Source organism: Centroberyx affinis, unplaced genomic scaffold, assembly GCF_046629955.1.
Source record: "Centroberyx affinis isolate AG114_WGS23_722 - 3 ecotype Tasmania unplaced genomic scaffold, CSIRO-AGI_Caff_v1 ptg001490l_1, whole genome shotgun sequence".
NCBI classification, from domain to species: domain Eukaryota; kingdom Metazoa; phylum Chordata; class Actinopteri; order Beryciformes; family Berycidae; genus Centroberyx; species Centroberyx affinis.
In genome coordinates this window covers 1-11,505 of record NW_027279955.1, presented here as the reverse complement: position 1 = coordinate 11,505, position 11,505 = coordinate 1, and the positions used below count along the sequence as shown (strand labels likewise).

The following is an 11,505-nucleotide window of genomic DNA, read 5'->3' as shown; positions in this document are numbered from 1 at the left end:
CCGATTTGCATGTAGTGATGTTTTCTTCCCCCCTTTGTTCAAACCAGGCTCTGCTTTCCGTGAAGAATTATGAGAAAGGTCCAAATCAGTATTAGAGGCATTTTCTTTTCAATCCACACAATTTCTGCATCTGTGTTGACTTGAGTTCATGTCAAAATGTCGAGTGGTGTGGGAATTATGCATAAACTCGTCATTTAATTCCTAGTCTTTATAACTGTCATGGAAAGATTGTCAAGGAGGCAGAGGCTAGGACCCAAATGCAGACAGGCAGAGGCAGAGAGCTTTTCTGAAGCTGGAAGCTTTAATAAAGAACTAAGGCAGAGCACAAATCAAGAAATCCAAAAAAAAGCAAAAAACGCAACAGGCCGGCAAACAAAGGAAGACAAAAAACCCAACCTGGCCGGTAACAAGGCAAGAAGATCTCCACAGGAACAGAGCAGGTAACAAAACAGACGAACTGACAAAGACTACAAAGAACCAAGACAAGATATACACACAGACTGATTACACATGAGGGACAGCTGGCTGGCAGGGGAGAGTCCGGGAGGTGATAGGTTGATGACAGGCAGGAGAAGGCGGAACAAGGACACAAGGCAACGAGCTGATGACAGACAGGTGTGGTGGTACAGGAGGAGGGAAAGGTAAAGAGGGGGAAGTCCGAGGACATCTGGAGGCTGGCAGGAGGATGGCAGGACTGGGGAGTGAAGGGAGAGATAGAGCAGGACCAGGAACAGGGGCAGAACACACAGAGGGGCGGATCATGACAAAGATCACATGAGATCAATTTCGCAACAATTTCGGCTCCAATATGGTACAAGCCTCCATGATGACAAACTGGCAAAAATCTTTGCCAATTTCGGCAAAAAAAAATTCTATTAAGTCTATGAAGCATCATCTGTGAAATTCTTAAATTTGGCAATCTGGGACTGGGAGAGTGTGGTGGAAAGAGGGAATTCAGAGCATGACTTCTTCAAAACATGTTTGATCAATCTTATTTTGAAATCTGGTCTTGGCATGCTAGAGACCCCAGGTGTCATGGAGATCAGTGCTTATACGACAAACAGTGTAGTTGGTCATGGAGGTTTCTGTATCTGAGATGTTCGAAGAGGATTTCAACATCAAAATCAAACTTCTAAGTGCCTTCTTCACATCTGTCTGTTTTGTATAACCTCAAGGAGGAAGGCATTGCATCAGATCTGGTCTTCAACCAGCTGCTTCTTGCTGCATGATATGTGGTCAAGATTGCTATGGGTGGTGAACACTACAAGAAGTCTACAAGGTTGTTTACATGGTGAAGACTTGACACCTCTGTTTTAGTGTGTTATCTTCAGTGGTTTGGTTGGTGAGCATGAGAAAAACTCTTATCTGACTGGCATGAGAAAAACATCTTATCTGACCTTGGTGTAGGTAAAAAAGATAATGTCTTTCATGTTTTTTTCACTTTCTTGAAACACAAAGTTTAACAACTTGCAAGATCCTGAAGTAACAACTGGGACGACATTGTCGAAAATAAAAACTGACAAGAAAGTTAGCGGTTGCCCAGTTTGCTTCTGAGGAAGAGGATGAGGAGCCTTACGTGGCAATGTAAACCCCAATACAATTACAATTACAATTACAATTTCACATTTGGCAGACGCTTTTATCCAAAGCGACTTACACATGAGATTTGCATACAACACAAGCAAGTTTCTAGATAGGAGAGAACAACGAGAGTAAGTGCTATAGAGCTAAGTTCTGGTCCAACAGGACAAAGGTGCTACGAGACAGTGTACAATAAATACAAAACACAAACACATGTACATCCTGTGGTGGAGTACTTTAATCCTGATAGGAGTAGTATCTTCGAGACATGACAAACATTGTGAAAAACATTTACTTTCAAATCAATTCGACTTTTAAGTGCTGTGAAAAAGAATTCTATTACAAAGCCATGCATAACATCTAACAGTTCTGCTATCTGCTAGTGCCATCTTCTGGAACAACACTGGCATTGCAGGTAAACAAGAGGAAATGCTTTCTAGATCTGAATTTAAAAGACAAATGAGCACAAGATTCTAAAAGTACAATTCATAAGGATGTGATTTTAATTTTACATTTAAAATGAAAGATTAACAAACCACATTCTACATTCCACACTGGACAGTTCAACTGCATGAAGCCTATTTCGTCTTTACAAGTGCATGAAGTCTATTTAGCCTTTAAAGATTAAGTATGAGCAACACAATGGAATGCAAACACACATTTAGGTTTCCAATACTCAATGGAAAACGGGTGAGTACACCACCATTTTGAATCTTTGATACAAAAATCCATCACCAAAAGTACAATTGCCTGAATCAAATCTTCAACCATTTTCAATCTTCACCATCTTCAACCTTTCCTGCCACTTGCTGGCATTGCAAGTGACCCAAAGACACCATCGCTATAGATGGCGGACTTAAATTATATTTTCCTGAGACAGGACCTGGGGTTATCAAAGCAAGGAAAAACAGAATGTTGTTGTTGTTGTTTTTTTTTATCACCTGTACAATCACTTAGTTAGAAAAATATGTGTTTACTAAACTAAAATGACATTCAAAATGAATAAATTATACACACCTGCAGCAAGGCACTCCGAAGAATTACATATCTGGCTCTGCAGGGGGCAAAGGCATGCATGTTGATAAAAATTTCAACAACAATCTAGAAAATGTATGTTGAAAAGGGGTATGTAGATGTACATTGGCCCACATAACACTTATCGGTTTATTCAAATTGAAAACTGAGAAACAGAAGAAATTGTGCAATATTCAGAATGCATGTTGTTCTCCAACACCGCAGAAGTTAACAATTTACAAAATGAATGTTGAAAAAGAAAGAAGAGAAAAATGAGTGCAGTATTCTAAACTCTTTACCCTGCAGATGAATGCAAAATTGAGATTTTGGACTCATTTTACTGTGCAAAATCTATGGGTATAAAAGGCATATGTCAAAGATATCCATAAAGCGAAGATGCTTTCAAAACTAATGAAATGAAATATTGGGCTCGGACATGAATGCTATATTTACGACTTCCCATCTTAGAAGTAGGCGGAAATGTAATGGAGCTAGAGTGAGTGTGTGGGTGTGTAAAGGAGAGAGAGAGAGAGAATGAGCGAGAGAGACTTACCCCACACATAAGACATGGGCTTTCCCATGTGGGTGACCTTGCAGGTGAACTCCTCACCGCTCTGAGGGGTGAAGGCCACGGTCTTGGTCAGGTGGAAGTGCCAGTTCTCCTCGAAGGCCAGGTCGGTCTGATTGGCGTTGGGGATTTCCCTTCCGTTCTTCAGGAGCTCGATGGTGATGTCTGGAGGGTGGAAGTTGCTGACATGGCAGATCAGGGTGTTTGCCTTCTTGAAGTCTCCTGGGTTGCGGCTGTAGACCTGGACCTTGGGCGGAGCTTTGCAGGAAACAGAAAAACAAGATTGAGTTAACCTTTGATACTTAACATTATGACCATTATGGAGGCTGGTAAGAAGTTTGTATTTAGCTAAAAAAAAAACAAAAAAAACATTAAGTGTAGAATTTGTCCTCTAATGTTTTGTTACTTATTTAGTTTGTTAGGCCTACTGATAGGCTATATGTTGTGATGATATATGGTATGTGTTTGTGTTTATTATTTTGGTTTGTTTTAGTGTGACTTAGTGTGTTAAGTTTTATTTGTGTTTATTGTTTGTTTGTCTTCTGGTGATTTATGTCATGTTTTTGTTAAATAATAAAAAACAACAACATTATGATCAGGCTGTATAGGAATTATTTTTTATCATTATTACTTATTACTTTTCCACATAATATCCTATGCTTCAACATTATTAACCAGACTGGTCATGGTGCTATTAGCTGAAATTAATGAAAAAACGATTGTACTATTTCTGGGCAATGGAACCCAAAGTGGGATCCAGGGAACCTTAGGGGTTCCCTTCTCAACGTGGGGTCCGCGAACCACCAGGGGTCCTTGAGGGGGTTTCAGGGGGGTCCCCAGCAAATGGATGAATTGTTAAACTTCAGCATTGTTTCATTTACAATAAGTTAACACAATTAGAGCATGTAGAAGAATGACTGTTTTGATCATAGTTTCTCTGTTATCTCTCTACCTACAATACAGATAGTCATGGAATTCTGGACAAAATCATATCTAACAATAAAAATATGCTAAGATTTGGGTCAGAGAGACAAAATCTCATCAAATGGGGGACTGTGGCCCTAATGTGTACTAAATTAGGGGTCCTTGATATGAAAAAGGTTGAGAATCACTGGGCTAACTCTTTACATATTTCACATATTTCCACAATAGGAAATATATAAATCACTCAGGGTGAATATAACGATAGACACTTAAATGATTCTGTACCAAATAATTTAACAACAAATCTTCTAAGATTCAGTTCCTTATGACAAAATCTTCTCAGCTCGACTTCCGTACGGGCCTACACTACAGTGTGATCCGCCAGCGGCCTTTCTGTTGTCAAGTAGAAGTACAGTAGGCTACTTACAATCTTTGGCCATTAGAGTCCCCAGGACGCAGAAGAGAACGGATAAGAGAAACATCTTCATTATTTCGCCTTCAATCGACCTCGAAATAGACGGAAATATGATAAAAGTTCTCAAAAGGGCACGAGAGACGACAAAACTGCCTTCCTCTGGAAAACGAAAGTATGATAGTGCTAACACACTGTGAGGCCACGCCTCCCCTCGAATCCCACCAATAGAAAAATCAGCAGGAATTGTTGCTAGGGAGGATTTGCTCGGACATGTTGGTGCTCGTTGCGCAGTTTCATTATTAGAGCTCTTCACCAGTTTAGTTCTGCTATTACTTCATATAATCCGGTGTATCAATGATTATGATTATGATAATGATCATTATCATTTATTTATTTTTGTAGTTTATTTGATAGGGACAGTGAAATTAACATAGGCCTACACTCCACAGTTGAAATATAAAAGATTTAGCCTATTTCCAACCCTAGTCCCCGGTTCGGCTTTTAAATAAGAGAGACAACTATCTAAAATGTCTTGTATAGGCTAATAAAAAGTACTGTAATTTGGCTAATAGCCTACTTTTCGTTGTTGCTTAAAACATACACATAGGCTACAAGATGACGTATGCTGTTATAAAAATATGAAAGTGAAATATAAAACATTTAGGCGCCATTTTAAATGTGTGTCTGCTTCCTCGTTGCCCCCTATTCGTAAAAACAAAGTATTATAACCTCCGCTATTGACTCCACCTTCACATTATGAGCAGGCTGTATGGTGATTATTTCAAGGTGTTGTTGCAAAAACAAAGATAGTCTACACCTGGCGTCCAAGATGGCGTCAGGCAGCGATAGTGTCTTTTTGTCCCGCCTTATCTTACCTGACTTGTCGATCTGTCACCTTGTCCCCCTCTTCCTTCCTCCCCTAGAGCAGTGATTCTCAACCTTTTTCATATCAAGGACCTCTAGTTTAGTCCACATTAGGGCCACGGACCCCCATTTGATAAGATTTTGTCTCTCTGACCCTGAATATTTTTATTGTTAGATATGATTTTGTCCAGAATTCCATGACTGTCTGTATTGTAGGTAGAGAGATAACAGTGAAAATATGATCCAAACAGCCATTCTCTAATTGTGTTAACTTCTTGTAAATTAAGTAGTGGTGAAGTTTAACACTCAATCAACTTCCTGGGGACCCCCTGGGACCCCCTCAAGGACCCCAGGTGGTCCCCGGGCCCCACGTTGAGAACCGCTGCCCTAGAGGACCACGATGGAAACGAACCGTTGGCTTTATTGGGTATTTTAACGAGCACTTTATGAATGCAGTCTCGCATGTATCTTTTTTTATTATTTTCAAATAAATCTACCTTCTCTCTCTGGCCGGGCTCGTATGGGCATGAACATTTCAGAGACTCTATTTCCAAATTAGACTGTGCCACCTCACACTTTCCCACTTCCCAGCATTTTGTTGGCATGGAAATCTCCTGAACCTCCTAATCCTTCTGTCTCTGTGGCTAAGGTGTAATGTCCATTTTAATACTTTAAAATATTAAGTTTCAGATAACTTTTCTATCCTATTTAACACACTACAAACATTACCTGTAGACACATTTTGATCTGTAATGGCCTTCTTTTGCTCTGATTTTGCACAACAGTACACCAACATGTAGCCTACACACAGGCCCTCATTCCATATGTCACCATTCATGTTAATGTACTTTTTTATATATATATATTTTAATATTTAGGGTATGGGGTATGGGTTTTGCTGTTGTTTAGAAAAAAAAAATCACTGTGCATCCAGAGGGGTTGGTTTTAGCCTAAACGTATATACTTATATGAAAATCACATATTAAATTTCATATGAAATGTGTTGCCCATGCTTTCAGTCAAGTCAACAATACAAATAAATATGAGGCGAGTCATTATTATAAGATGGGACCAAATATTTCTCACTCCATAATATAATAATATATATAAGATATATTCATCTCATGAAATTGTATAGAGAGGTATGTATTAAAAGAATGAAAAGCATCCGCAATCAATTTTTGAAGAGACGTTTATTCAGTAGAAAACATCAATACCTTCAATCAGAGAAAAACACACTTCCAAAAGAAAGAACACCCAGTTCACACATTATGAATCAGACTATTAAGCACTCGAGTGTCAAATTTGGCCAATTAAAATTAAATTTTTACTCCAACTTTTATTTACTTATTTATTTAAAAACCCAGTGTAAGGCAATTAAAGGAAAAAAATAACAGTTTGCAAACTACACAGAACCAAAATCCCTATTTAACCTAAATAATAAAATATTCATCAGTAAACAGCATAATTTGGTTAAGTGAGAAATAACATTAAGCAGCACATTGTTAATTTACAAACAACAAAACTGGGTGTCTGCAATCCCGGTAATCTGGCATATAAAAAAGGGAATGGAAAATGAAGCGTCTCCTAAACTGATATACTGTCAAAAAAAGAGAAAGTGCGGGTGAAATCGGGATGCTGTGGATTCATTGAAGATGTCTTGTCGATTGGACACCGCAGTAGTTGAGATCAAAAGACGCAATGACACCCTGGAAAGAGAGAATGACATCATTATTATCATACCGCATTATATAAACGCGGACAGACTTTGAGCTTTTTGTCTTGAATATTGGCACTGAGAGCGATAAAGTGAACGGGTGAACTCACCAGGCGGCCGCTCTGCTGACAGTTACATGTTTGGGTCTGTAAAACGAGACAGAGCAATGCAAATGAGGCACAGCAGAAGCCTATTTGTGGCAACATGTCTGGATTATTCTGCGTCATCTGCATTTGTAAAGTCAGTATACTTTTTTGTTTGTTTGTTGTAATGCTAGTCGACACATCGAGACACTTTCTGTATATATCTGGCCTTCTATAGATTTGTTAATGTGAATATGACGCACTTTTGCGTTTGTGTATTTGACTTTAAATTAACATATCTGCTTCGTGGGTTTTCACACATTGTTATACTTATATTTTGTACATAGTAATGACATTTTACTTTCATAAAGGTTACACTATTTCACATTTTGATTCATATTTACTAAGTGTTGAAACTGTTGGCAGCATACGCTATTTACATAAACCCTCACTTATTTCTATTTTAGTTTGTGCTTGTTTTCTTAATTGTTGTATTATTTGTATTATTCTTATTGTTTCTACTGTTTATTGCTTACTTTATATTTTATCCTATGCTTATATCATTTTCCCCTTCTGAATTGAGCTTAGAATTATAAGGTTCTATCTGCCTTCAGGATAGTTCTGAGTTATTGAGCTTCAAAGTTTTCAGCATCCATTGAGTTAAATGGAGACGGGTCCTTTTGTTTTAGAAATGACAGACTCAAAAATCATCATTTTCAAAACAAATAACACCACACATATGTCAACAGGCACTCATAGAATAGGTTCAGTTTTGACAAAAAGGTCAGATAGAACCTTATTGCTGCAAGGACCTAATTTCCCCACAGGGATCAATAAGGTTTTAACTTCATATTATCTTAAACCCGTGCAGGACGGTCATAACTCACCCCAGGCATATTCATTGGAGGTCTGCCCGTGGGTGACCTTGCAGCTGTACTTGTCTCCATTCTCGGGGGTGAAGGCCGCGTTCTTGGTCAGGTGGAAGTGCCAGTCCTGCTTGAAGGCCAGGTCGGTCTGAACGGCCTCGGGCAACTCCTCTCCGTTCTTCAGCAGGCGGATGGTGATGTCGGGAGGGTGGAAGTTGGTCACGTGGCAGATCAGGGTGTTTTTCTCCCCGTACACTCCTGGCTGATGGCTGTACACCTGGACCTTGGGTGGCGCTGAAAGGAAGGGGGAAAATTATAAAAAAAAATTATATCAAACCAAAAAATCAAAAAGATATTTTCATGATGTACTGTGAAAAAAGGTCATCAGTATCTGTATGTGTCTTATATGGAGGTGGCCAGTGGAGGGCACTGCCAGAGCAGAGCAGCTTTTACTGGAAATCGAAACTAGATTTTGGAGGGGAATTCCACCGTATAAAAACAGAAAGGACAATAGATTCAAAAACCTAAATATTTTAACTGTTGCATTACTTTCTGACGCCCTCTCACCAGGTTAACACCCAGCCTATTACAGTTTTACACCTCAAAAGTCCCTGCCTTGTCTTCTATATGCATCAAGGAAATTGAACTCATCTGTGGTAAAATGATACACAAAGTAGTTTATCTGTAGCATCTATGTGTATTGTTTACCAGAGAGAAAGCTGGTTTCTTCGATTGAATTCTAAATGATCAAAAATAAATAAATAAATAAATAAAATTCAGTTACAGCAGATACAGGTCAAACAAATTGAACAGCTTTTTGATCAATGTTACTTACATGTTTTGGATTCCACAGCACAGAAGACGGCTGCCAGGGCCGCGAAACACAACACAGCGTTCATCTCTAATCGAAGTCCTTGTTTGCTGTTTGAGAATATCAGATGACACAGAGAAATTGGTGCGTCTGCTCTGTCTGAAAGACTAAAGTAAAGTGAAAGTATTGCAGAGCAGCATTATACAAAGCTGTAGGACCGCCCCTACAGTAGGATGTTCATCACAACAGCCAATCAGAAACGTCCATTACCCTGTTACCAGGTAAAATATGACTGGACAGGTTTGGTTTGTTATGGTGGGGGGAAGGTTTATGGAAACTCCCTGAAAAACCATAGTCACCAGCTCCAGAAAAACATCCAAACCAAACTAAACCAAACCAACTTTGGCAACAACATGGAGTAATACCTGATGACTGCAAGACAGACAAGATATTAACTACATAAGATCAAATTTGGACATCCATAAGAATGTTGATGCCGTTAATATGACTTTTTCTTGTAGAGAGACAACCTTAGTGGCTGAGAGAAGTACAAGCTGGAACAAGTCCTCCTCATCCATTTGGACATAGTGACAATTAGTCTACTACAACAGTGATTCTCAACCATTTTCATATCAAGGACCCTAATTTAGTACACATTGGGGCCAGAATATTTTTATTTTTAGATATGATTTTGTCCAGAATTCCATGACTATCTGAATTGTAGGTAGAGAGATAACAGAGAAACTATGATCAAAACAGTCATTCTTCTATCTCTAATTGTGTTAACTTGTAGTGAATTAAATAATGGTGAAGTATAAGAGTTGATCAATTTGCGTACTACTGTACTACAATATACAATATATACACACAGGGAGTGGATAAAATAAGAGGAACACACAATATATGGAGATAAAGTCCTCATTGTCTGGCTGTCATACTGCATCCTGAACTGTATGTGGTGGGATATTGAAGCTTTCTTCAAGAAAGAAAGCCTCTAATGCTTTGAGGAATAAAAGAGGTGGAAAACTACCTCCCATAAAGGTTTAATGATGTTTAGATCTGCTGACTGGGGAGGCCATGGAAGGAGTGTGACTTCATGAAACTAGCAGTATGTATGAGGGCATTATCATTTTGGAATATGGGGACATCATGAGGGGACAGCGTTTGCACCCTAGGGCAGTGATTCTCAACCTTTTTCATATCGAGGACCCCTAATTTAATACGCATTAGAGCCACAGACTCTCATTTGATGAGATTTTGTCTCTCTGACCCAAATCTGAGAATATTTTTATTGTTAGATATGATTTTGTCCAGAATTCCATGACTATTTGTATTTTAGGTAGAGAGATAAGAGTGAAACTATGATCAAAATAGTCATTCTTCAGCATATCCTAATTGCATTAACGTCTTGTAAATTAAATAATGGTGAAGTTTAACAATTCATAATTTTGCTGGGGAACCCCCTAAAGGACCACTGGTAGTCCCCGGACCCCACGTTGACAACCACTGCCCTAGGGTGCTCCTGGTCCTGTAAAATGGATTCATATTCCTTCGTTGTTATACCACCATGCAGAACAGTTGTCAGACCTATTGACACCCAGTAGATGGTGCCATACCATTACAGAACCCCAAATCTGCGTAAAGCAAAAAGCATGCTACTGAAATTGCAATATGCAATTGGCTGATCTTTGGTCCTAGGTGTTGTCATATATTATTACAACAGGTGGTGACATCATCTGGCATCAAGGCTCAGCCATGGCATGGCATGGCAGATGGCAATGGGTTGAAAGAATGTTGCACTTCTGGTCACACAATCATTGATGTCAAAGCAGGTATTTTGCCTTTGAGAGCTGATGGAAAACACCTGCTTTGACATGGCCACCAGTGCAACATTCTTGAAAGTTTCAACCCATAGAGAGCAATTCAGCAGTCATTTTCTGTCCTATGTGATTTAGTGGGTTGTGGGTTGAAGGCTTCCTAAACTGATTTTCCACACTCTTCCCCTTCACAGGTTTTGTAATGGAGGCTCCTTTAGTCTAATTCTAGTACCATCTATTTGTCCTCTGTGAATCTCTGTTAGTTGCCTAATGTTGCCTTATGTTGCTCTAAAAACACACATAAAGAGGTGATTGGCAGACTTTGAAAGCTGAAACATACTATGAATATAAAGCCGATTTCAATGAAGCTCACCTGCTGCGTTTAGCTGATTGAAAGACAGGTCTTTTGTCGACATCGTGTGGTGTTTTGCCGAATTACCTTAGTAGTAAAATGCACTTTGTGTCTTGGTGTAAATTAGTGGCATTTCATTTGTGTGTCTTTTCCCCAAATACTTAATAAAAAATCTCCAATACTCAAACAATCGTAGGTTGTGGAAACGTTGAATAGCGTGAGTGGGTGAACGTCCGCAGTTCGGACTGACTGGACATAATGCTGTAATCTACTCACGTGACGATTGACGAACACGGAAACAGCTGTGAAACAGACGAAAATACCAGTCGTTATTCTAATCTACATTTATTTAATACGATGAGTAGTGAAAAATACCCCAGGTCTTCTATTGAAGATGACTTTAACTATGGCACAAATGTTGCTACAGCCAGCGTCCAGATCCGGATGGGTAAGTCAGGTTCCTAGCTTGACGTTTGGATTGTAGTGGTGACAT

At 39.1% G+C, this 11,505-nt stretch overlaps 2 protein-coding genes across 2 annotated transcripts; both read right to left on the bottom strand.

The window, feature by feature from the left end:
* Positions 1-1,801: 1,801 nt before the first annotated feature.
* Positions 1,802-4,684, bottom strand: LOC139650415 (beta-2-microglobulin-like). Its single transcript, XM_071527081.1, has 4 exons — positions 4,515-4,684; positions 3,149-3,421; positions 2,599-2,635; positions 1,802-2,464 (listed from the first exon to the last, which is right to left on the bottom strand). The coding sequence occupies exons 1-3, from the start codon at positions 4,573-4,575 to the stop codon at positions 2,622-2,624; spliced, it is 348 nt and encodes a 115-aa protein (XP_071383182.1). The 5' UTR covers positions 4,576-4,684; the 3' UTR covers positions 1,802-2,464; positions 2,599-2,621.
* A 1,856-nt stretch (positions 4,685-6,540) lies between these two features.
* On the bottom strand, positions 6,541-9,008 carry LOC139650416 (beta-2-microglobulin-like). The gene is made up of 4 exons (XM_071527082.1): positions 8,868-9,008; positions 8,054-8,326; positions 7,194-7,229; positions 6,541-7,075 (listed from the first exon to the last, which is right to left on the bottom strand). Exons 1-3 carry the CDS (start codon positions 8,929-8,931, stop codon positions 7,216-7,218), a joined length of 351 nt encoding a protein of 116 aa, XP_071383183.1. The 5' UTR covers positions 8,932-9,008; the 3' UTR covers positions 6,541-7,075; positions 7,194-7,215.
* Between the last annotated feature and the right edge of the window lie 2,497 nt (positions 9,009-11,505).

Coding starts and splice junctions, on each gene's coding strand:
- LOC139650415 (XM_071527081.1), bottom strand. CDS start 4,575: ATGAAGATGTTTCTCTTATCCGTTCTCTTCTGCGTCCTGGGGACTCTA. Junction 3,422..4,514: donor GACTCTAATGGCCAAAGATT/GTAAGTAGCCTA, acceptor TTTCCTGCAAAG/CTCCGCCCAAGGTCCAGGTC.
- LOC139650416 (XM_071527082.1), bottom strand. CDS start 8,931: ATGAACGCTGTGTTGTGTTTCGCGGCCCTGGCAGCCGTCTTCTGTGCT. Junction 8,327..8,867: donor TGCTGTGGAATCCAAAACAT/GTAAGTAACATT, acceptor CCTTCCTTTCAG/CGCCACCCAAGGTCCAGGTG.